The 24,487-nt window shown below is 59.0% G+C and overlaps 8 protein-coding genes across 8 annotated transcripts; 4 read left to right on the top strand and 4 right to left on the bottom strand.

Moving 5' to 3' along the window:
- Positions 1–3,018: 3,018 nt before the first annotated feature.
- BXZ73DRAFT_104456 (uncharacterized protein) lies at positions 3,019–7,230 on the top strand (the record flags this gene model as incomplete). The annotated part of the gene is made up of 7 exons (XM_048015886.1): positions 3,019–3,191; positions 3,247–3,367; positions 3,418–5,782; positions 5,844–6,852; positions 6,909–6,969; positions 7,011–7,133; positions 7,189–7,230. 7 exons carry the CDS (start codon positions 3,019–3,021, stop codon positions 7,228–7,230), a joined length of 3,894 nt encoding a protein of 1,297 aa, XP_047874808.1.
- Positions 7,231–7,489: 259 nt separating this feature from the next.
- On the top strand, positions 7,490–8,410 carry BXZ73DRAFT_104455 (phosphoglycerate mutase-like protein; the record flags this gene model as incomplete). Its single annotated transcript, XM_048015885.1, has 4 exons — positions 7,490–7,548; positions 7,605–7,624; positions 7,680–7,918; positions 8,051–8,410. 4 exons carry the CDS (start codon positions 7,490–7,492, stop codon positions 8,408–8,410), a joined length of 678 nt encoding a protein of 225 aa, XP_047874807.1.
- A 321-nt stretch (positions 8,411–8,731) lies between these two features.
- On the bottom strand, positions 8,732–10,866 carry BXZ73DRAFT_91821 (guanine nucleotide exchange factor synembryn-domain-containing protein; the record flags this gene model as incomplete). The annotated part of the gene is made up of 7 exons (XM_048026126.1): positions 8,732–9,054; positions 9,114–9,837; positions 9,883–9,954; positions 10,011–10,178; positions 10,319–10,563; positions 10,624–10,731; positions 10,779–10,866. 7 exons carry the CDS (start codon positions 10,864–10,866, stop codon positions 8,732–8,734), a joined length of 1,728 nt encoding a protein of 575 aa, XP_047874806.1.
- A 552-nt stretch (positions 10,867–11,418) lies between these two features.
- On the bottom strand, positions 11,419–12,210 carry BXZ73DRAFT_91820 (transcription factor subunit Med10 of mediator complex-domain-containing protein; the record flags this gene model as incomplete). Its single annotated transcript, XM_048026125.1, has 3 exons — positions 11,419–11,565; positions 11,611–11,794; positions 11,978–12,210. 3 exons carry the CDS (start codon positions 12,208–12,210, stop codon positions 11,419–11,421), a joined length of 564 nt encoding a protein of 187 aa, XP_047874805.1.
- Positions 12,211–15,000: 2,790 nt separating this feature from the next.
- Positions 15,001–15,537, top strand: BXZ73DRAFT_51819 (thioesterase; the record flags this gene model as incomplete). Its single annotated transcript, XM_048020705.1, has 2 exons — positions 15,001–15,041; positions 15,093–15,537. Coding segments are annotated over 2 exons (486 nt in total), but the record flags the coding sequence as incomplete, so codon positions are not given.
- A 12-nt stretch (positions 15,538–15,549) lies between these two features.
- BXZ73DRAFT_91819 (S-adenosyl-L-methionine dependent methyltransferase) lies at positions 15,550–17,557 on the bottom strand (the record flags this gene model as incomplete). Its single annotated transcript, XM_048026124.1, has 11 exons — positions 15,550–15,706; positions 15,798–16,003; positions 16,068–16,214; positions 16,368–16,472; positions 16,533–16,632; positions 16,676–16,817; positions 16,876–16,949; positions 17,014–17,112; positions 17,238–17,289; positions 17,343–17,416; positions 17,481–17,557. The coding sequence occupies 11 exons, from the start codon at positions 17,555–17,557 to the stop codon at positions 15,550–15,552; spliced, it is 1,233 nt and encodes a 410-aa protein (XP_047874803.1).
- A 3,046-nt stretch (positions 17,558–20,603) lies between these two features.
- On the top strand, positions 20,604–22,270 carry BXZ73DRAFT_104450 (uncharacterized protein; the record flags this gene model as incomplete). The annotated part of the gene is made up of 2 exons (XM_048015884.1): positions 20,604–20,975; positions 21,035–22,270. 2 exons carry the CDS (start codon positions 20,604–20,606, stop codon positions 22,268–22,270), a joined length of 1,608 nt encoding a protein of 535 aa, XP_047874802.1.
- Positions 22,271–22,359: 89 nt separating this feature from the next.
- On the bottom strand, positions 22,360–24,232 carry BXZ73DRAFT_79949 (uncharacterized protein; the record flags this gene model as incomplete). The annotated part of the gene is made up of 5 exons (XM_048023189.1): positions 22,360–22,578; positions 22,629–23,466; positions 23,522–23,846; positions 23,899–23,951; positions 24,009–24,232. The coding sequence occupies 5 exons, from the start codon at positions 24,230–24,232 to the stop codon at positions 22,360–22,362; spliced, it is 1,659 nt and encodes a 552-aa protein (XP_047874801.1).
- Positions 24,233–24,487: the final 255 nt, after the last annotated feature.

Raw genomic sequence — 24,487 nt, 5'->3', positions numbered from 1 at the left:
TGCCTGAAGCCGAAGCTGGCACGATGTGTAGTGCCCCCGCTGCTAGGATTGCGCAGCGAGCTATATCGTGCCCTCGCTACGCAGTGCTAACAACGCGGGCTATTCTAAACTGCATCCTGCAGAGTGAGTGCAGACGGTAGAAACAAAAATGCGCGTCCAACCACACACGTGACACCTGTACCTCACATCAATCAGGCCGGCTTAGCCCGTGGCACCGGGGGGGTGGCCCGGGTCAAGTAGACCTGAAACCGTGCTCCCCCGCACGTTTGAATAATTCGTCCAATAAACCCGAGCTGTTTCCCAACAGGGAAGTGCTCGAACGCCCTCCCAAGTCCTCCAGCCCATCACGTGTCCCCGTCCTCCAGATCTCCCATCAGTCCGCGTTATCTCTCCCGCCCCGCCCGCGTTATCTCCCGCGCCCGCGCCGCGCGCCTCCCTGCCCCGCCACCCGTGCTCGCTGTGCCCGACAGTGAGCTCGCTGTCCCTGCACCCTGCCTCCCCCTCCTGTCCGTTTCTCTCCGTTCTTTTTGTAATCTACTTGTATTCAAAATGCGCACCTAATGGTACACAATCCAATAGCCACACCTGCCTGGGTGTGCCTGCACTGAGCCCTCAAACCTCCCAAAATGCGTGCAATACAGGAACATATACAAGCACTCAACTGACCGGCCAATCTCTGCATCAGATAGTCGTAGATGAGAGCTGCTCTATTATAAAATCGCAGGTGGATAGCTAGAGGGGTGCAGGTATGATGTCATATGTTATTTCAGAATGACATACCCCACAGTGATATGGCATATACATATATCGTTCTATGTACACCCAGAATCGTACCTAGAGGTCAATCAGAGTGTATTGCAAGAAGAATAAAGTGGATAGACGATGTTTTGGTGAAGATATGACATATACTCAGAAGGGGGAGTTGGCTTGAAAATGCGGCCTTCATATGTTTTTGTGCAGACCTCTGATCACTTCGCATCTTCTTGCATTACGTTTACACGTATATGGAGAGCCCAGATCGTCGTTTTGGTGCTTATCGGTGAACGATTGAATACAGGCCATGGTATGTCATTATTCTATGACATAGAGTATAGCGAGATGGCATGTGCTCCGATTGTTATCCTGAAACGCGGAACAGAGGACGCCCTTGAACCACCTAGACCACTTTGCCCACTTCAAGCTCATATGGCATATCTCGACCACACCTCAACCGTTTTTTGAGATTCTTTCTGCATCGTTGAGCAGAAGAACACCCCGTTCTGTTCCGCGTTTCAGGATAACAATCGGAGCACATGCCATCTCGCTATACTCTATGTCATAGAATAATGACATACCATGGCCTGTATTCAATCGTTCACCGATAAGCACCAAAACGACGATCTGGGCTCTCCATATACGTGTAAACGTAATGCAAGAAGATGCGAAGTGATCAGAGGTCTGCACAAAAACATATGAAGGCCGCATTTTCAAGCCAACTCCCCCTTCTTAGATATGTCATATCTTCACCAAAACATCGTCTATTCACTTATTCTTCTTGCAATACACTCTGATGACTCTAGGTACGATTCTGGGTTTACAAAGACGATATATGTATATCCATATCACTGTGGGGTATGTCATTCTGAAATAACATATGACATCATACCTGCACCCCTCTAGCTATCCACCTGCGATTTTATAATAGACTCATCTACGACTATCTGATGCAGGATTGGCCGTCAGTTGAGTGCTTGTATATGTTCTGTATTGCACGCATTTTGGGAGGTTTGAGGGCTCAGTGCAGCACACCCAGGCAGGTGTGGCTATTGATGTGTACCATTAGGTGCGCATTTTGAATACAAGTAGATTACAAAAAGAACGGAGAGAAACGGACAGGAGGGGGAGGCAGGGTGCAGGGACAGCGAGCTCACTGTCGGGCACAGCGAGCACGGGTGGCGGGGCAGGGAGGCGCGCGGCGCGGGCGCGGGAGATAACGCGGCGGGGCGGGAGAGATAACGCGGACTGATGGGAGATCTGGAGGACGGGGACACGTGATGGGCTGGAGGACTTGGGAGGGCGTTCGAGCACTTCCCTGTTGGGAAACAGCTCGGGTTTATTGGACGAATGGATGACGGTCCGTAAGCCAGACCGCTCTTACTAGACCCGTAAATGCAATTCCGGAGCTTTAAGCGAGGCTAAGCGACGAGAGGGATCTCTGGCGTCAATCCAGCGTCAACGGAATGCCTCCACCGCGCGGAGACCTTAGCCAGACCCCATGGAGGTCCGTTGAGGCCCAGTCGTCGATTTGTCAGCGCCAATAATGGTCCACATCACTACCTCCCGTCCGAAATAGGCCTTCAGGAGACCTCTACAGCTTTTCGGGAGGCTTGTTTGCTCTGCGAGGGGGGTGCCGACCCCTCCACCTGAGACTTTTGGGCGCTTGTTATTCCAGCAGCCACAGTGAGATCCTCGGGTATCACTTTCTCGTCGGCATCTCGGCGGAACTGCCCTTTCGAGTGGTCTAGAGAACTACGGAGCGTCCGTAGTTCCGTATTTCCTTACGGAAAGTCACCCAATTATTCAAACGTGCGGGGGAGCACGGTTTCAGGTCTACTTGACCCGGGCCACCCCCCCGGTGCCACGGGCTAAGCCGGCCTGATTGATGTGAGGTACAGGTGACACGTGATACAGCCACACAGAAGGCATTCCTCAAATATCTCGATGTGCTCACACTTTTATCACTCAAAAATCAGCATGCAGATATTGCAGCACATTTAAGCTACGTTTTGCGTTTTAACATGACAAGGGCTACATATACATGAGAACGAAATCAAACAGAGGCGAAGTGGGCATTTCGGCATGTGAGGCGCGGGGGAGTGACCGTGATCACAGGCGTGACAGCCAGGTGTCGGGACTTGGGCGTCGCGGTTGTGGACGGGCTCCAGTGTCGACGGTGTGCCCAAGTTGCTCCGTCCGCCGTCGCCCTTTCTTGCCCCTCCGCTCCTTGCACATACCCACTCTGGACCAATGCAACACGACATGCATGCCGACAACTCTTACCCTTCGGACGAAGAGCACTCCGTTCTCGAGGACGATTCCGATGGCGAAGACCGGGACCTCGACTTCGAGGATGACGCTTCGTCCTCCCTCTCGATACCCAACGAGTCCATCGACTTCGACCTCGTCTACGCCCTCCAAGCTTCGCTGCCACTGTGATGGTCAAGCGAACGTCGTCAAGGGCGACTCTCTTTTTCTAATGGACGATAGCAACAGCTACTGGTGGCTCGTTCGCGTCCTCAAGACGCAGGAAGTCGGTTACATTCCCGCGGAGAACATCGAGACTCCGTTTGAACGCCTTGCCAGGCTCAATAGGCACCGCAACGTCGACGTAAGTCTCTCCTCACACCCCTTGTTACGTTCCCTGACATCCGGCCGTAGCTCGCCTCTGCCACCCAAGCGGAGACGCTCGAAGATCGCGAACGGGACCGGCTCGTGTCCTCCCGCAATGCCTCTGCCACTGCTACAAGTCCGTCTCCCACTCCCGGCACTCAGACTTCCCAGCCTGCCAAGGGTGTCACCTTCAATCACGCATTTGGCGTTCATCGCTATGCCCCCGCTATCTGGAACGAGGAAGAGGACGAGGACGAGGATGTGGAATGGGACGATGAAGACTATGATGATGAGGACCCAGCCCTCGCAGAGGAGTGGGAGGAGCGTCAGGCGATGCGTGGCGAGCAAACCCCTACGCCCGGCATGGAGCCAGACGACGGAATGAGCTGGGAAGACGGCGCCGCCGAGGAGCTTCAGCGCGAGCGACTCCAGCAGCAGCAACTGTTGACTCAACCTCAAGCCAGCGACTCCTCTCGTCGGCCTGAACAGACCGCTGTTCAGCCCCTCCGTACACAACCAGCAGTGAGGGACAAGCTTGTCGTTCAAGGCGAGTCCTCTCCGGTCTCTCCAGCGTCCCCTAGCCGTACCTTCGACCCCGCGCAAGCCACCGAAACTCGCAAGCTGTCGATGACCCCACCAGTCGCGCGTACCGATGACTTCAATGCAGCCTCTTCGAGCGGCCCGTTACTTCCCAGTGCGATCATGCAGCAACAATCCGACGAACGCAAGCGCACGCGCGAAGAGATCGAAGCCCTTGAAGAAGCTGCACGCAAGAAGGCCAACATCAGTGGCAACCCCAATGCGCCCAGAGCTAGAGTTGGCTCCAACGCCTCAGTCGGCGAAAGCACCGGAAAATCTGGAGGCGGCAAGTTGCGAAAAGACCGCGGCCAAGACACGACAGACGATGAGGGCGGAAAGGATAAGGACAAGAAGAAGAAGAGTGGCGGAGTCTTCAGCAGCCTCTTCAAGCGGGATCGGGAAAAGAAGGACAAAGGCAAGGACAAGTCGGAGACTGGTAGTTCCGCTAGCGTCGAGTCGCTCCGTGAGTCTGAGGAGTCCGGTCATTCGCGCTTGTCACCCATGACACCCGAAGGCAACTCTCCGACCACCGCCAGCGCCCGTCAGCAGCAGCAACAGGCGATGCTCATGCAGCAGAAGAACTCGACCGATCCGAAGAGGATGGTACAATCCGAACAGACCGAGTCTCCTCAACGGAGCGATTCGCCGCCCGCCCAAGGACGCTCATCTGAGGATCCCATGGTGCAAGCCCAGCTTTCCCAGCTTCGTCAACGTGATCAGCAGCAGCAGGCTCTGTACCAACAATACCTCAACCGCTCTCCGGCGACTCCCCCCGAAGCACAGCCTTCGTATGGCCTCCAATCCGCGTCTGCGGTTCTGCAAGGCTCCATGTCTTTCAGCTCCTCTACGAGCTCAACGTCGGGACTCTCGGGAACCGGCTCGCGTCCTCGCCCCGGTTCCCTCGTTCTTTCTCCCACCGGCATGGATGGTCAAGGCGTTGGGCTTCCCGACCTTAGTGTCGTTCGGGTCTTCGCCGGCGACCACCTTCAGACTGAGGCGACATTCAAGACCGTACTCCTCAATAACTCTACGACCGCGAGCGATCTTGTGCGCCAAGCCATTCAACGCTTCCGCTTGCCCGCAGGGGAGGACGACAAGGACTACTTCCTCACGATCAAGCAAGTCGAAGGTTCGTCTGCCGCGCTTCATCCGGAAGAGAAGCCTCTCGTTGTCTTTGAGTCACTTGTCGAGGCCGCCATGGAGATCCCCAAGGTCAAGCGGTCCAGCGTGGGCAGTATCAGTTCGGTAGCGAGCAACTTGTCGATGCACCCCGCTATCAAGAAGTTGTCTATGAACGACTTCTCGGACGACTCTCAAGTCAAGTTCTACCTCAACCGCCGTGGGCGTGAAGACGACAGCTTCGGCGATGAGGGTGAGGAGACCCTGCTCGCTGAGAGCGTTGATGGTGACTCCGATGGCCGTGGTCGCGGGCACTTCCTCACGGTCTCTACCGCTGGCGGCAACACCGTCCCTCCGGAACGCTTCAGCTCCCCTTCGTTCCGCTTCGGCATGCAGTTGGTCGTTAATCCTGAGGACCTACCGGACGACATGGTCTTCGATCCACAGACCGAAGCCATCGTCTTCAAGAACACGCTCCGCAATCGGCCCCAGGCCAGCCAAGTGCCTTCTCCAGGGATCTCTCAAACTCAGCGCAAGAAGGTCTTTGTCTTCCCGAAGAATATAACGGTTGCAGAGGTCATCGAGCAAGGTTTGGATCGCTTCGGCATTCCTGAGGGTGTCGTCGACGGTGGCGACGAGGTGGAGGACAAACAGACCAAGAGGAGGAGCTCTTCCCGCGTCAGATACTGTCTGGCCGTCGAGCTCAATGGTAAAGGTAACAGGCTCCGTTGCAAGCTCGTCTCCGTCTCCGTTCGAATGCTGACGTACCCTGCTAGAACGCGAGCTCACTCCGTCGAGCAAAGTCATCGACGCCTATCCTAGGCCGCCTGCGTACCGTCAATTCGACAAGCGATTCAGCGACAGCAAGCGACGTTCCATCGACTCGGCGCAAATGCTCGGATCGGCAGACGACGTCCGGCCAGATGACCCAGTGTTCATCCTGCGTCGCGCTGTTGCGTATCGCATCTCTTCTTCTCGCCACCGGTCATCGGCACCACTTGACGATCTTGCGTTGCACCAGCTCCGGGAATCTGTGGCGAGCTCCAGCACGAACTCGGACGGCGCGACTCAACCCGACTCCCCTAAACGCAGCGCGAAGGAGATCATTGCCGCCCAGCGCGCCGCCACACGAGCCACTCAGCGCGCCGTGCTGTCCACCCAGGCCAACTCTGCGCGGGGTCTGGACGTGCTCCTGCCCGGGAACGCTATGCTCCGCAGCTCCCGCTACGAAGTGGACGAGAAGATGCGATACTCGTACGTGGATACCGACGGCGAGACGTACGACATCAGCGACATCGTCGAGGAGGAATGGCGCGGGGAGATCGGCCCAGCTGGGCTCAAACCAGACATCTCGAAGGACGACCTGCTGCACGGTGTGCTTGCGCACAAGGACGGCCTTGGGGCCCGGATCGATCGGGTGCTCAACAAGTTCAAGCACGAGAAGGACTCCGGGCGCGCCCCGCTGGCCAGCTCTGCGGCCGGCCAAGACCCGGGGCCGTCTCCACGCCACAGCACGGACTCGATGTACTCGGCGAACGGGACGATGCAAGAGGGGTCCAGCTCGCGCTCGGCCACGCCGACCGCGCGGGACCACGGCCGGTCTGGGTCCGTCGGCACGATCCAGCGCGTGATGTCGCCGCCGGCGTCGCGGATGTCGAGCTACCGCACGGCGAGCCCTGGGGAGTCGGAGTACTCGCGGGCGAACACGGCGACGCCGACGGCGAGCAGCCGGGCGCGAGTTAACTACGGGCTCTCGCACGAGCGGAACGCGTCGGCGGTGTCTGAGTACCGAACGGCGACGCCATCCTCGCCCCCGCGCATGCTGAACGCGGCGGCGCCAGAGAGGAGAAGCCGAAGCTGGTCTTTCCAAGGAACAACTTCGGCCTGACGGAGATGATGGCGGTGATAGAGGCCGGGCGTCGCTGAACCAGAAAATCCCGGAGCATTCGCGTCTAGACCCAGTGGAAGAGATGCTGTTCGGCAGGCCAGTGGACCTCGATACCCTCCACCCGGACATCAGGAACATATACGCTGGGACGTTCCAGCAGCTGGACGAAATGGATCAGGTACGAGTGTCAGCCAGACCGACGAAGCCATGGTGTGCTGACAAACGTTTGCTAGATTCTGGACGATCTCCTGCAGCAAGCTATCCATGTGCATTGAATGGACGGACGAGAGTGTACCTTACGCGCTTTATATCTCGTATTTATTTGTACAGATCGCATAGTTTTGGGGAACATATGATTTTGCTTTCAGTCGGGAAGAACTCTCGTCGCCGTTGCGTTGCGAGTGACGCTAATTCGAGCGTTTGGTGTGCACATCGCTCCCGGGCAGGCGGTCCGAGTGATCGATCGCGCGGTGAGCGAGACTGCAGCGTTGCAGCTGCCCTCTCCCGCCGTCGACGAGCTCCCTCCTGCACACGATGGCCCCCGCAACCGAGAAGCGCATCTACCTCACCCGCCACGCCGAGGCGGAGCACAAGTACGCCGTCCCGCCAGTCAGCTTCAGCGTACACGCCTCTCACTCTTTCTCGACAGCGTTTCCTCCGACTGGTACAGTCCGTGTCCCGTCTCTCCCCCCGCTCCGCTGCCCAAGTGACCGCCGCCCCGCAGTCCCCGACGCGCCGCTCACCCCGCTCGGGCGCACGCAGGCCGCGTCGCTGCACGCCGCCACGCTCGACACCGTCCAGGCGGACGCGGCGCTGCTCGTCACGAGCGGCCTCCGCCGCACGCTCTCGACGACCGTCGTCGGCTACGCGACCCTCCGCGCCCGGCTCGAGGCCGCGGGCACCCCCGTCGCCGTCCTCCCCCAGCTGCAGGAGGCCAACGATCTCCCGTGCGACACCGGCTCCGTGCGTCCCGTCCTCGTTCCCTCTCCGCCCGCTGTCCGCCTTCTCCGCCTTCCTTCCCCTCCTTCCCCTCCTCCCTCTTCCTTCCTCGTTCCCTTCCTCCCTCACGCACGCTCACACGCCCCGTCCCGCCAGCCGCGCGAGACGCTCGAAGCCGACCCCGAGTACGCCGGGCTGGACTTCGCCCAGCTCACGCCCGACTGGACGTCCAAGGCCGGCTTCTACGCCTCCTCCCCCGCCGCGCTCGCCGCGCGCGCACGCTGGGTCCGCGCCTGGCTCCGCGCGCGCCCCGAGCCGCGCATCGCGCTCGTCGCCCACGGCGACTTCCTCCGCTGGCTCGTCCATGGCCGCAACGACCACGCGCCGTGGGCCAACGTCGAGGTGCGCGAGTACACGTTCGCCGCCGAGGACGACGAGGACGCGCGCCTCGTGCCCGTCGCCCGCTTGGTCGCCGACCCGGCTGGGGACGCGCCCACGTCTTCCTCCAATGCCTGACGTGCGTGGGCGCACAGGTGGGGGGCAGAGAGATGGATAGATAGATAAACGTGGGGTCCGCCGTACAACCACGCGCGTCGGGGTCAACTGGTGCGAGTTACATTATAGGATAAGATAGTACAATACGTCGGAATACGGTGTGTGCGTGAACGCATGCGACGGGAAAACATGTACAATGGGGGACGTAGACATCATGCATCAGGAAACACTTGCTATGCGGAGAACGAACGAACGGACGAGGTATATGCGGGGCATGGCCGCGGCTGGCCAGCGATAACAGTTACTCACTTCACAAAGAGACAGAAACAACTCCATGCGCAACTACTTTTGCCCACCTGCCGCCTTCTGCATCGCATGCCGAATCGGATTGTTCTCCTTCGGGAGCGCGCCCGTCTTCTCGAGACGATCAAAGAGCACGAACAGCTTCTCGGCCTCGCGTTCCTTCTCCTCCTCCGTCATCTCGATGTCTACGTGCTCCCGTTGCACGGCGCCCGTGATGGGGTCGATCGGCTGCCCCGACGGGGTCATGTCCGGCGCCGCAGCTCTACTACCGCCGGCCGGCGGTGGGGGAGCTGACATGATGCCCTTGTTGAACAGGAAGCCAGCAACATTGCCATAGCCCGCGAATGACGACAGTGTGCTCGCTGGATCACGAAAGTCAGCATCGGTGCCCCTCTCTATGAACGAAGGATGCGGAACTCACCGTCCGAGTCGCAGGCAGCGTAGAGGAGCTCGCCGACGCTGTTCTTGAGCTTGGTGTGATGTGTGCTCTGAAGGAGACGAAGGAGACGGCCCAGCAGATCCGCACGGCTCTCGAGGAGCGTGGTCCGGTCGAGGTCGTCGGGAAAGAGCCACTCGCGCATTCTCCGGCGGGGCCCTTCGTCGGCGGCGCACAATCGAGTGATCAGGACCACCAGCGGGGTCATGACATCATCCAATGGCGAGTCCATCTCCTTCGTGCACCGCGCCCGCACCGACGCCTCGTCGGGATCGACGGTGTCCGGGAGATAGTGGCTGAGCGACACGTCGAGCAGGTCGTAGGCGCGCAGCAGGACGTCGATGTTCGACGAAGGCAACGGCGACGACGGGCGGGAGAGCGAGAGTGATCGCCGTCCAGCAGCGAGTGCTGACCAGGCGCGATCGAACGCGCCAGGCTTCGAGTCCTTGCCCGGACCAGTCGTAGGGGAGCCTGCACGACTGCTTCCGCGACTGCTGGACGAGCGAGAGGCCTTGGAAGACGACTCGGAGGATTCGGGAGGCTTAGGTGTGCCCATTGGAGAGACCCGGCTAGGCAGCCAGACGGGTTTCAAAGCGGAAGACACGGGGATGGTGATGAGGGCATGAATGACATGGGTCAAGGGGGCGCGAGCGGAGCGGGGAAGGTCGGGGGAAGGGTGCCAAAAGTGCGGAGTAATGGGGGGAGAATACTAAGGTAGAGATGAGCGTAAGCGCATGCCACGAGCGAACGAGACGCACCCGTCCAACCGGTCACTCCAGGCCTCGCCCATTACGGGTACTTCATTGTTATTAGACTCGTTGACAATCTGCGTCAGGTCTCATCAACATCAGAGCGGCGAGGGCAGGAGAGTGAAGGACAGACCCTAGGGTAATGCAATAGTAGATTAAATGCGAACTTGAGTAGATCGGTCATTGCTTCACGTGCAAATTTCGTGCCAGATAGGATGGTTTTGGAGAGCAGATCCAACTTGGAGCCGATTATATCCGTGATACTGGGGGACTTGGCTTCGACCATGGCCGTGATAAAGGACTGGGCAGCGGAACGGGAGACGGTGGAGAGGAATAGGATGCGGGATGCGAGAATATGCGCTCCGGGGTGGTTGATTTCTGCAACGCAGGAAGGGCGGGAAACGTCAAGGGGAGGAGGGGGCGGAAGGATCAGGTGCGCACCTCGAGGAGCTCAACCGCAAAATCACCCCCGCCTACAGTCTTTTCGACGAAGGCAGAGCGGGCGCTGTCCACGAGGAGCATGGCGTTTGCTATGCAGCGCAGTGCTTCGTTGGAGGCATCGGGAGAGTCCTTGTAGAAGGAGTAGCAGGCGAGGAGGGCGGAAAGATTGACGGGGGTGGCGATGGCCTCTGAGCCGGCAGGGTTCTTGCCAAGAGACTTGAGGGCGAGCAGGGCCGGCGCGGCGTCTGGCGCGGGAAGGAGAGAGGGTTTGTGGGGGTGGGTGTGGAGGGAAAGGAAGGACGGACCTTTGGTTGTTAGCCTGGACTTCTTGGGACTCGAGGAGCGGGGGAGATCGGCGAGGATAGACTGAATTAGGGTTCTACGGTTCGCGTCGTCAAGCGTAAGAGGGGGCGCTGGACGGGGTTAGCGAGGGACGCGGGAAGCAGGTGTGGGGGCATACCATCGGCAATGGAGTTGAGGACCTGGGCGACCTGGGAGCGGGAGGATGCGGCGGTGAGGGCGGTATATGCATCGCGATAGTTGGACATGGCGGTCGTGGGCGAGAGTGGTATTAGCGGGGGAGGCGGTAAGGAGCGGCAGGCGAACAGCAGGCGGGACGGGGCCTGGGCTGGCCTGGGAGAAGGCGCGTGCAGGCGTGGGATGGATGGCAGAAGGAAGAGGAGGAGGAGGAGGAGGACAAGGTGTTGAGCGCCGTCAAGGCCGCCCAGCGACGCCGGATGGCAACGGCCACCGGCCCGTCACGACGCCCGCCCCGCCGATCGCCCGCCCCGAGAATGAAGTGTTCGCCGAGATCGATGCGGTCATCGCCAGTATGTAAACGGACTTGCTCGATCCATCCACTACACAGTACATCGTCGCACATACTTCAAAGCTTCACAGATCGTCAGCCATCCTCGTCCACCTCACTCTCAACCAAGTGCTCGCCTCGGTGCAGTCCCCGATGCCCCTGCCGCTCCGACAGACAGACCACGTCCCGCACCGCGCGCGACGTCATCCAGGCCCAGGGCCATAGATCCAGGGCAGCCGTCGGCCGGCCGGTATCGCGGATGCTCCAGCTGGATCTCAATCTCTCCCTGCTCCTACACCACACCGTCCATCATGCCGCGATTGGCCCCTGCCGTGCCTTCTTCAAACTTCACTCCCGAGTCTCCTGTCTCAACCGTCAGGTACTCTGAAAGCTCCGGAAAATTCTGCACCAAGGCCTCGTCCAGGGCCTTCTTATATGACTACATGCGGTCAGCGTCGGAAATAGCACGAGAGACGGCGCGAACCTCGATCGCGTGGATTTTGCCGTTCATGAACTGATTCTCGGTCGCCGCCCGCTCGAGTCGCTCCTTGGTGAGCGTCATAGGATTTCGGGAGTTGTCGATCTCGACGAGGACGTCCATGGGGACCATGGTCTGCATGTGCTCCGACATGCCCTCGAGGGTGGCCAAGTGGCGGATCACGTCGTTTCTGTACGCACCCCAACGAGAGAGGGTCAATGCTGGAGCGAGTAAAAATAAAAACGGGTGGAGGCGGGGATGTACGCAAACCGGATCATTCGAAAGCGAGGGTGGCAAGGGAGGAGCGATCGGAAACAAGATAACGCTAGTGGATGGAGGAGGTGTGGTGGCTGAATTAAGAGGGAGGACTGACACTCTTTGCCCAACAGGCTTGCCCGCTACCCCGCCGGGCTTGTCCTTCTCTTTCGTGAGGTCGTTGACGACAGTGGTCCCGAGGTTGTAGAGCGAGGTGGCGAGTCCGAGGAGCTCGACCTCGAGGTCACCCTGCACACCCTGGGGAGGAGGTGACTCGGATTCGCGAGGGCTGTCTGGAGCCTGAGAAAGCGGAGGAGGGCCGGGCGTAGGCGTAGACATGTTGCGGGCCATGGCGAGGCCCGCGAGGGCTCTTTCAACGCAGTCAGAACGCAGAGGGTGCACAACGGTGGATGACGGACGAGAGGAGCGTATGGGCTGCTACTCGGCGGCAGCCTGCTACGGGCCACTCGATCGGCGTCACATGCGCGTGTGCGCGCGAGTCACGACTCACCACCGTCCACGACGTCCATGTCCCTCCTCCAGTCCTACCAGCAGGCCGTCCCCAAGGTCATGCCGTCCTCGCTGCCCCTCGCTCCTGCGGCACCACCAGCCAGCCAACTATCCCCCACACCACCGACACCAAGTCTGAGTCCGACATTGCCCACATCCCTGCTCGCGACCTCGCGCGCGGTGGGTCACGGTGCATCACATCGTGACCACCTGGGGCGCGACCGGAGCCCTTTCCGAGCCGAGGGGGCCTGTAAAGCGCGGGGGATTGAGATTTACGGTGAGTAGGTCTCTCTCTTCGTCCAGGACCGTCCATCCTCCATCGCTCTACACATGAACCGGTTCGTCCCTTCATCCTCACACTTCAGGTCCTCGCTCACTGCTCCGATCTCATTCAGCGGTCCCATCATCCTCGTTCGTGTCCGTCTTCGTCCACTTATCCTTCCGTTCTCACTTATCTCATCAGACGATTGATGAAGCAGAGGTCGGTCCAACTCACCCTCAGCCTCCTCTCTGGCGCTCATCCCACGACCGCTGCGTATATAGTACCTGCTCGATCAATTGGTAACCCCCTACCCATGGCAAATGTGTCCGGATAACCTTTTACTGAGGCAGAACTTACCAGCCGCCCCCTCTTCAGACGACGACGAATTAGTCGTGAAGCTTCGCTCTACACTGGCGGCCAAAAATAATGCCCACCCCCTGCCACCTATTTCTCTAGGCGCATCGGGAGGGGCCAGCGAGATATTGGTTGGCCCGTAGTACAGACCTCTTGTAATGCAAACGATTCATACCTGACTTGTGCAAATGCGGGGGAAGCTGGGTGAGAAACGGGCGCGATAGGCGATGGGCGCCTATTCTGACAGGACACTCGCGCCGCATTGCCTGCATTGATTCTCTCATTCCTCCACGACGCTTTCACAAAACCTCACGACACTTTGGATTTATCTTCGCCCTATCTATAGCTTCTATTCCCCACTATGGTGGTCTGCACCCCTACCAAACTCGCTCGTATTCGTGACTTCCTTAATCCTGCTCTCGGTACACCCAAGTCCTACACTCAAATCGGCCGTATCCTCGGCATGGATCGTCGTACAGTCTCCCGCAATGCAGCACTCATTGAGCAATCCCAAGACCCTTATTTCCGACCACATAAACCTGGACGACCTCGAGTTCTCACTAGTGGAGACTTGATGCAAGCTAAACTTGCCCTCGCCCGAGGTCATGCTCAAAACGCGACCGACGTTGCTCGCAAGTACTTCCCTCGTATCAGCGACCGAACAATGCGCCGTGCTCTCGCTGAGGTCGGTCTCCATGGACGGGTACGGCGACGGAAGCCCCTGCTTACTTGTCTCAATGTGAGACAGCGCAAGATGTGGGCAACGGAGTTTGCGAAGTGGGAGCAGGAAAGATGGGACCTGGTTATCTTCTCCGATGAGTCCAAGTTCAACATCTTCGGCTCAGACGGGAAGCAGTACTGCAGGAGGAGGGATGGGGAGGCTTTCCTGGACCGGAACGTGAAAAAGGCAGTCAAGCACGGTGGAGGGAGTGTGATGGTGTGGGGATGTATCACTTCGAAAGGCGTTGGACGCCTCCACCGGATCAGGGGGACAATGAATGCCGAAGTCTACTGTGGTGTCTTGGAGGAGTCCCTTCTAGGGACTCTCCGTGACCTTGGTATGTCCCCCCGTCAAATCTTTCTTGTGCAAGACAACGATCCGAAACACACATCACGTCGAGCACAACACTGGTTCACCTCTAACAACATCACCACAATGCCCTGGCCAGCCTCTTCGCCTGACATGAACATCATTGAGCATGTCTGGGACTATCTAGACCGTCAAGTGCGCCGGCGGAGCCCTCTTCCTCAAAACCAGGAGCAACTTTGGGTGGCACTGCAGGAGGAGTGGTACCGGATTGACCTCGCTTACATACACAGTTTGTACAACTCCCTCCCCGCACGTGTAGCAGAGCTCAAGGCTGCTCGGGGTCACCACACTCACTACTAGTTACCAGTCCTTCTAGTTTAGCTTCTATCATGATTTTTGTCGTTCGCTGCCTGGCTTGTGTGACACTGTGTGACAGGGTGACTCTTCATGTTGGCCTTCTAGCTCTCCCAATACCTGGCCGATCCGCACCAAACAAGCACCCGTGGATTGATCTCAAACGTCTCTACATGTACATACAAGAATCATGGGGAACGGATAGAAAACGAGTCAGTTATGACGCGCACTAGACGCCCAAGCCGGACCGGGCATTACTTTTGGCCGCCAGTGTAGCACCAATATGCTCACTCGTCGCTCGCCGCCTGATCAGCCTGCTCACGAATATGCGAATTCACGGTGTTGTATGCCCGGTATCTACGCGAGCCAAGCCCACTATCACTAGGCTAGCTAGTACGTACTGTGGCCAGCGCCGTCACGTCAATCGGCGCGCGGACACCGACATCACACGATCGTGTTGCCGGCTCGGTTGCCACCTATCTTTGTGTCCATACCGCCAACTAGACAGACCAACTTGTGTGTCCGTACTACCCACGACTTTTCGCCCAGATCGACTCACCCTGCCCAGAGATACACAACAGAACATCGCTATGTCTCAACCATCGGACCTATCTGCGCCACGCAGGCTCTACGAGATGCATATCCGTACTCGCTCGAATACCGAACCCGTTGGTGAGCCTGTCAGCGTATAGAGCACAACCATCCATCTCATACACACCACAGGATAGACAATGACCAATACTCACACATCAACAACTCGGTCTACTACCACCTCTTCGACTCCATCGTCAACACCTACCTTATTACCCATGCCCACCTCTCTCCCTCGACCTCACCGCTTATCGGCCTCGTCGTCGCCTCGCACGCCCGCTTCCTCGCCCCACTTTCCTTCCCCGACGTCCTCGACCTCTGCCTCCGCGTCTCCGCACTCGGAACGAGCTCAGTGACATACGAAGTCGCCATTTTCGCCAAAGGCACCGACACCCCCGCCGTGCTCGGCGGCTACACCCACGTCTTCGTCCACCGCGATTCGCGCAAGAGCGCGCCCATAGCCCCCGACACGCGCGCCGCCTCGAACGGCTGCAAGTTTCGACAACCCCAAGCCCGAGCTCACCACTGTCACCCATCGCGGCCAGGCTCTAACCGCCTCCGCATCGAAAGCCCATGATCCTTGAATGTACTACATCGATACTTGCCCTCCCTCTGATTTACGACCCCATCCCGCCTTCAGCGCGGCGACCACCTTCCTCTCCACATGGCTCGCGAACCCCTCAAACAGCCCTCTATCCACCCCCGCCACCCATTCGACCCACATCGTCGGTGTCGCCCCGTCCACCCTGACACGAACAACGAGCCGTGCCTGCGCCCCGTCCCCTCTTCGACGCCCATCGCGTCCGCGTCCCGCCTCTTCCTCCTCGCCGCCTCGACCACGTGTTCCTGCTCGCGCGCACGAGCACGTCCACCCCGCCCTCGCTCCCCCAGGGCGCCACAGACGCCCCCTCGACCGATGCCAGCACGTCGAGCACCGCCGCGCGCACGCTCGCCATCGCCGCGCCTTGCGGCAGCGCCTGCTGCAGCGAGTTGCGCGGCGGCAGCACGCCCTGCAGGCCCGGCTGCGCGAGCCGTCCGATCGCCTGTCGCAGTGGGGGAGCGCTCAGAGCCAGAGCCCCGTCAGAGCCGGAACACACGAGCACTCACGTCGGGGAGCCGCGCGGCGCCCCACGACCACGCGACGACCCACCGCTTCGTGTGGCCCTGGACGAGCTCCGCGACGGCGTGGTTGTCGATCTGCGCTCGGGGGAGGGATCGTGAGCTCGACCCACCCGACCCAGCGTGGCCGCTCACCTGTTTATCTCTGAGAAGTTGTACTACATGGGCCAGGCTCGCCCGCTTGCCGAGCATGGACGTGAACCATCTGCGTGCCCACGGGACGTCAGAAGTCATACCCACAGGCTCCCGCTCAGACGAGAGACGGGGGGCAGAATGGAAGGAGAAAACCCACGTGCACTTGTCCGACAAGCCCGCGCTCTCCTCCACCATCCGTCCGACGAACGCCGCTTCTCCGCCTGGGGTGATCATCTCGACGCCGGCCCCCGTGCAGACCTGCAGAGTGCGCTCCGTAACCACCACGCCCATGCGCACTCCCACACCCCTACCACGCACCGCGTTCGGCGTGAACTCCTTCGCCTCCGCGGACTGCAAGACCTCCTCGCGGCTCGCGTAGAACGGCGGGTTGCACATCGTGAAGTCGTACCGCTCCTCGCTGTCCCCACACACCGCAGCATGAGCTCGCGCGCGCATCCCACAACACCGAGCTCCCCCGCTCACCCTGCGCGAGCACCCCGAGGATCGGACCGTCCGCGTTGACGGCCACGACGGCGATCCGCGGCTCCAGTCCGTTCGCGCTTACGTTCGCTCGCGCGCATTCGAGAGACAGCGGGTCGATGTCTGGTGCCCCTCGTCAGCTGGATCCCGCGTCTGCGATTGGCTGTGGAGTGGCACTCACCCGTCGCCGCGAACGTCCAGTTGGGCTTCAGCCGGCATCCGAGGAGAGGGTAGATCGCGGACGCCCCTGTGCCTCTGCGACGACGGATTACTTAGTGAAGACGAAGACGCTCGCTGCGGTAATGTGTCAGAAGCTCACATGTCGAGCCCTCTGATGATGGGCTGCGTTTCCGCGTCGCTCCCCAGGGCGAGATGGGTGGCATTTACCACGTCTTCGAGCCAAAGCAGATAGTTCAACCTTAGAGACAGCCCGTGAACGAAGACGAGTGGTGCATTTTGCGGAACGCGCCTACCTGTTCGGAACCTGAGACGAAAGTCAGTGACGCCACGGAACCTGCAGCACGACGTCTTACGGGAGGACACAGTCTCCCTTCTGGTATATTCACGGTCAAACCGAAGTCTCGGTGCAGCAGGGCTTCCGTCAGTCGTCTATAGAACAATAGGTCAATGCGTTCTTGCCGGCGCGACGCAGCGTATGGACGAGCCTCTGAGCATTCTCGTCCTTATAGTCGATGCTGTAAGAGTCTCCGGTTTTTACCAAGCTATTGTGGAAGCCGTCAGGACAGGATCCAGAGCTCAGGACGTTACGAAGAAAAGCCCACATACTGTCGTTTCAGAGCGGGAAAGGCTCCCGCCAGGGCAACGAAGTTCGGAGGGGTCCGATATGGATTTCGAAGATGCATGTTAAGCAGGACCACAATCCTCCCAAGACACCAAAAGGGAATTGACGTAGGACTCGACCACGGCGAGTATGTATGATGCAGCAATGGTCAGGGAACAAGCCGCGTCGGACGCGGTCCCCACCGCTAGCTTACATACTAGATGGGCAAAGTTGGCGCCTATTACTTCATGCAGAGCTTTGTGGCTGCATTGCGCAGCCTCTCAGCCCATGGCCTTGTTTCCTATCATTTTGAAACCGACACCGGCCCTTCTTATTCCATTAAACCTCGCTGTATAGTGCACATTGTCACGCAGGGTTCGGATGCATGTCATAGTAGTACTGTTCGGCCTCCGGGGCCGTGTAATCATGTCCGCGGCTTTGTGGACTCTCAGTATGAAGATACCAACGATGTGCACGAAGCCCCAGGAAAAGCCTGAAGGGGCTTGGGTAAGGTCCATGTATTAGACAGCTCAGAATAAGACTCCGAGTGATCTGATAACTTTGGACCTGACGAGCGTTTGTGGTTCATGCAAAAGGACTTCAACTTTCATAACACAAGTACTTGACCTTCGAACGTGTCGTTTCGGGGCCGTCAAAGTTTTACAGAGACGATGAAGTACAACATTATAACCAACGACAATATAGCGTGTGACGTTCAACCACTACAATACATCTTACGATCGCACAACTACCACGCGACACCAATACTGTACCGTCGACGGTAAGCGGGGTTCGCACGTAGAGGAACGGGAGCTTACCTGGAGTCACCTTCTCGGAAGCTCTCATCGAAACCGCCACTTGACCGGCTTGTCGTCGACACGACCGTCGACCGCAACAACGCCAGGTTCTCCTTCGCGGTGTCATAGTGTCCCATCCCGCTATCCATTTCAACCGCAACCTCCGCGATCCCGCTGTCATCGCCCAAAGCACACACCGGTGCATGCATATCAGCATTGAACACCGACTCCGCCTCGCTCTTCGTCTCCTCCAGGATGACCCACAACGGCAAGCCGTGAACGTACATCTCCATCCCTGCGATGGGGGAGGACAGAACCTGCTTCCCCCACGTCCCGTTCCTACCGCAGCTGCCAGGACACATGCTGGGGGACCGGAGGAATCGAGTCTCGTCCGTCTCCTCTTTCAAAGGCTCCGGAGACGGCGAAGCAGAAGGGCCGGCGAATTGCATACCATCATTGTCGTCCGACGAGCCGTTGTCCAAGCCAAGACCTAGCCCGATCCCAGAGCGCGCGAGACCGCATCGATATCGAGCCTCCCGTCATCGCCAGACAGGTCAGAGAGATTCCAAGCTTCTTTACTTCCGTGACCCGGAGTCGTGCCAGAGTCGGGCAAGCCAGGGGGCGACTGAGGGAACCGAGGAGGAGTAAGGGCCGGGCTGGAGGCAGCAGAATCGAGCGTTAGCGGTAGCAAAAGCGCAAGCACTTCGCTTTCGCTTAGTCCAGTGGTCGGCAAACTGGGCGGTGTGCTTGGGAACCTTTGGTGAGCCGAGTCGGAGGTGGAATCGGATTCATCGCCTAAGGGACTGCTGTTGTTAACACTGTGAATAGTCCCCGAGATGTGTGGTGGTGCCTTATCGCAGTCGACGCTTGAATCGGAGTCTTCGGAACAGCCATTCCAGACGCGTGGGGAGACGATCCAGCTCTCCGGCCGGAGTAAAGGAGAATGGACAGGTTTTGGAACGGGTATGCTAGGCGCGATGGAGGGTGGACAACGACCGGAGAACCCAAGCGCGGAGAAACGAGAGAAACTGCGTCCGTTGACCGTACGGAGGAGCGGGTGGAAACCGCACGCTGCTTTCTGAGAAGGGCAAGGGACGATGCCGGCGGATTAGCTGCACGTCGAGCGCGGTGGCGTCGTGGACCAGGCGCGAGGAAAGGAACGGCTTGTGGTAATTGTAAGTGAAGTGCGACGCTGGAATTATTCGGGAAAGAATAACGTACATGAGTCTGCAGACGATGAGGATGTGTCTTCAACCTCGGACCGAGGGCGGACGAAATGGAGATATCATTGACGAGAAGGCGGGGTAGGCGGGAGCCTGGTTCGCTAGAAGACGGTTGTATGGTTTGGAGGAATGGAGGTAGCACAGGAGAGACAGGGAGGCTTGAGTAGCCAGATCGACGGCGCTCAAGGTGGGCGGGAGGAGGGAGTTGGATGGGGGAGTGAAGGATGGCGCAATCAGGAATGCCGAGGAAGTCAGCGGATGTCGGACTGCGACGAACGCTTCTATCTACGAGAAAGACTCGGTGATAGTGTGAACAGGCAGTGGTGCGAGAGTTGTTGGAGGAATAGAGAGTGCTGGAGTTGACAGTGCAAGACCTACATGAACTGGGAGGAAGTGCAGACTTTGCCGCAAGACGAGCGAGGTATTCTCTTCTGAGCGTTCTGTGAAGCCTGCAAGAGATGGTGACCTCCCAGTCCGGAGATCCCAGACAACCAACGAGGTAAGGATGGAGGGCTTGAGAGAGCCGACGAAACCACCGGGCAGAGTGAGAGGTGCGAGAGGCGGAGAGGGTAACTGAAGAACGGAGGGGAATAGCAGACGAGAGTCCGTGTTGGTGAATGGCTTGACTTCTGCGGAAGCGGAGGTAGGTGTACTTGATCGCAGCCAAGAGAGGGAAGGTGACGAGACCGAGGATGAGGCCGAGTGGCTGGAAGAAGGGAGCGACGGGGGTGTGGGGCAAGGAGGGTGGAGACCGGGGATGGACCGGGTGTGAGGACGCGATCGACGCGCAGAAAAGAGTGGCGAGGACGAGGACGAGCATCTCGACGGAGGTGTCGTCGCTGCTGGGTGGCAGAGGACGGTGGAGGGAGGAGAAAAGGCGGGGAACGCGCCCACCGCGCCTTTGGCGGGCTCGACGCGTGACGTCAGGACCACTGCTCCGCACGCCAGCGTCGACTCGTCACCCGACCACTGCTCTCTCCGAACCACGATAGGCGGCCGACCTCAACAAGACATCTGAGCATCACTGCGCTGGACGACCTGGACTACAATGCAGGCGTACATGGACTCTGGCTTGTCTCCACTTACCTCTTATGCGGACAGTCTCAGCATGGGCCTCCCCTCCGATGCCGACTCCTACTCCCTCAGCCAGCCCAGCACCAGTGCCCACTCTCTCGCGTTCACCGGCAGCTCCTGCACTATCTCCTCTTTCACAACACAGAATGGTGATCAGGATAGGGGCCGCACTCATGCCAGAACCATGCGTACCAAGGACATCCAGAAGTCTCCCCTTCCTCACCGCTTCAACCTCGTCCCCAAAGGTCAAGCTCGTCGTTCACGTCATCCCCCCTCTCCTTCAAACACCCCTAGGTCGCTTGCACGCACGAAATTCTCAGCCTACGACTCCCCTCTCACGGATACCGACAGCCTATATGCACCCAAGAGTCCCACTCCCAGCCTTCTCTCGTCTCCCAGTAGCCCTGTAAGTCGCCTAGTACGTAACTCTCGTCCCATGCTCACATCCACGTCTTGATTCCCAAGGAGCCTGGAAATCGTCGCTCTGTTCTCTGTTCTCGACCCACCAACACCTGCCACGGGGGGAGGACCCAGGACCCAGAATCCTTCTCTCCGTCCTTGACGCTTGTACACGATCCGTCCAACAAGTCTGCGTCCTTCTCTCCAGTGTCGAAGCCAACACACAAGCTTCGTGGCCTCGCCCTTCTAGAATCAGATCATTTTTCCAAAATGGAGGACTGTATGATTTCCGCTATCGTGCACGGCGAAGATGACGCCTGCGAGATGGGCGAGCCTTCTGAGCTCCCCGAGCAGGAGTTGGCTGAGGAAGCCGCCCTTCTCAGACAACACACCACCGCCATCCCGGCCCCGTCTCAGTTTATGCATTCACTCCCTTCTAGATCTGCCTCTCCGTTCTTTAACGCTTCCCAGAGTTCCAGCGAAAGCGTCCAGACTCTCAGCCGTCGTGCCACCCTCGATGGTAGCTCCGCCTCGTTCCCCCATACTCCACGCAAATTCGCGCTCCGCCGCCAGGCCGTCTATGCCGACGCCAACCTCAGCATCGGGCCCTTCCCAGACTCAGACTCGGACTCCTCATTCAAGCAGCATTCTTCAGCAAGCAAGATGTCGCGGGGCCACGCTCACACCGTCTCCGACTTCGCTCTACCTCCGTCTTCAGCCTGGTCTGCCTCCACATCTGTCAACTCTATCCGGTCCGACCTGGAAGAACCTGTGGCACCCCAGATTCGTTCGACGACACTCAACGACGCCGTGAGCTCGCGTACTCACGTCTTTCACTACTCTGTGCCGGCCATCGATCTCCAAAGCCTGCCGCTGGCCCCTGAGCGACTTATCGACGGCTTCTCCGGCAACCTAGACCTCCCTCTGTCGACCCTCGCCTGCGACGACGACTTTATGCCCCGCGAGCTCGCGCTGGGCGTCCTGACGAGCACTCCGCCCCCCGAGCCTCGCACCCGGTCGCGCTCTCGCCGCCGGTCGCGTTCTCGCGCCGCGCGTTCGTCAAAGCCCGCCCAGATCCTGCTCTCCACCGTTGACTCTACGGACAATCTACTCCGACTCTATCAGCGTGACTGGGCGCCGTGGGCGCCGTTGAGTGTCACCAAGAAGGCCGCGTTCAGACCCTCTCGCACCGCGCCGCGTGGCGGCCGCTCGCCTGTGGTCGAGCATTTAATGGAACAGCTGGACAAGGCGATTGCGGAATGGGGCTGGTTATCTCCCGCGGAGTGTGTGCGTTTATCTTAGGGTCGGTCATCATGACTCTTCAGCTACGTTCTTGAATGTATGTGCGTTGACCGCAATATAGCATTGTAGTTGTATGGATAGTACTAGCGTCAGACGATCGTGACCAGTCGCCAATCCCCTTGAAGCACGTCTGTCCATTCGAAGACCTCTTCCACGGGCTCGTCGACCTCCGAGACCGCACCAAACGAGACCGCGCCTGCACCCGCATCCATCACCATCTTAACAACCACGTTGTCGGCGCATTCTTCTACGTGGCCGACATGCAGGAGCATCTCGGGAGTGAGGGTTACTTGGTTAATCCCGAGGGCCTGCATACACATAAGACTTGGGTTCCGTTACAGCGAGCAGTGAAACGCACCCTCCAGGCGACAGTGACGCCAGCGACCAGTTGCTCCTTGCCGTTGATCCTCCTGAGTGAGTCCCAGTGTGTGGCGACCGCCGCGTACTCCGACGCTTGCGCATCCGAAGAGACTTTGGCCGCTTCGCGCGCCACGACTGCTTGTTCAATGACCATGGCTGCATCGTCGTCGTATGGTAGCCCGTTAGCGAACGACGGACCCTCCTCCTCTTCCCACACATCTTGCGCCTTCGGTTTCATCTTTTTCTTGTTCTTGCGTCTCAACGGCCACATCCCTTCCTCCACGTCGACGCTGGTAACGAACATATTCGACGGTATCTGCCCAAGCTCCTGCTTCTCAGACGGCGGGACTAGCCTCGGGACATGCGACTTCGTTTTTGATGACGGCGGAGGGCTCACAACTTGGAGTGTTGCCTCGACGACCATCGCGTCCGACTCCATAGTGGCATTTTGCAGAATTTCCATTTCCTCGGCCTCCAAAAAGTTGATCTTGGCCGGCACGCCCTTCGACAGCGCCGCCTTGAACCCCCGCCGCTTGTTCTTGTTTTGCAAGGACGCCATCATGAACAACGGGGCCTCGGCCGTCTGTCCATCGGTGCCGTTCGTCTGTTTTTTGCTCGACCCTTGCACGAAGAGCTCTTGTGCTTCAATGGGGGTAGCAGAGCTCGATGAACCAGCTACCGGCGGGGCACGTGGGCCGAGAGGGATGTCGTTCACACTCGCGGGCTCCACAGTGGACGCGATGCGCTCGACCATCTTCTTGCGCCGCCGCCGGATGTTTCGGCTGTGTGTGGAGGGCTTGCCGAACCCCGGAGGGACATGCGGTTGTTCGCAGGTTCTGGGCCGTCTTTGTAAATGCACGGAAAACGGGAAAGGCGTTTCGTTGCACTCACGATGTCGCGGCCTTCGGCTGCCCAGAGCCGGCCGCTTTCGTCTTCTTGGAAGCAGGCGTGGTTGGTCGTAGCGACTCCGAACTGTCACTTTCAGACGAAGAGTCTTCGGACGATGAGGAGCTGGAAGACGAGTCCTCGGAATCCGACGATTGTGAGGAGCTTTCTGAGTCGGAATCCAAGTCAGAGTCGGAGCTGTCCGAAGAAGACGATTTGGTGGAAGGAGACGGCGGGCGTAAAGCCTTCTGAGTGGTGGGTGCGGGTCTTCGCGTCGCATGGGACAGAGTTTCGACCTGGGTCTTGGTACGTTTACGGGCAGGCCCATCGGCTGTTGGGGCTCCCATCATGCATACGACGCTGAAAAGAATGGCGTTGCTCACCTTGAGATACGGCTTTGCGTTTGGGATGTGAATTCGCAAACGACTTCTTGATGCTACCATACGCAAGGTCTTCGATGAGAATCGGTGTAGATGGGGAGAGAGGAACGTACACTATAAGATCCCCATCTCGGACCACATCTATCTGGCTAGAGTCAAGTATCTCAAAGTCGTCGAGGAGAAGCACGAGTTCGTCCGGAAGAATGCCGGCATCTTGGAGAGGCTGGAGCTCGGCGCAGAGGGAGTTTTTGAGGTCGCGGACAGTGGAGAGGGCACTGGGGCTGTACCATGCCTTGAGAGGAGGAAGCGGCGCGAGAATCTCGAGTTTCACGCGCATTGGGCGGGCAGTGGACCCCGCGGCGCAGGGATGAGGCCTGAGGGCAGGACGGGGAGGCGGCGAAGACTCGCGTGCACAGCGCACGTGAGACGTCATTGCAGGCGTCTAATGACACGTCCGGTGCTAAACGCGTAGGCGCTCGCAGCCGACGTGTCTGCCCCGCCCACCGCCCGTTGCCTCTCTCCGCTCCCACCTCTCTGCTCTCTGCTCCATCCTCTCTGTACTCTAGCCCTCTGCACTCGCGTCCGCCACTCC

This window comes from Epithele typhae (genome assembly GCF_022376455.1).
Source record: "Epithele typhae strain CBS 203.58 chromosome Unknown BXZ73scaffold_51, whole genome shotgun sequence".
Classification (NCBI taxonomy): domain Eukaryota; kingdom Fungi; phylum Basidiomycota; class Agaricomycetes; order Polyporales; family Epitheliaceae; genus Epithele; species Epithele typhae.
The sequence above is the reverse complement of the archived record's forward strand: the minus strand, read 5'-3'. Positions and strand labels throughout refer to the sequence as shown.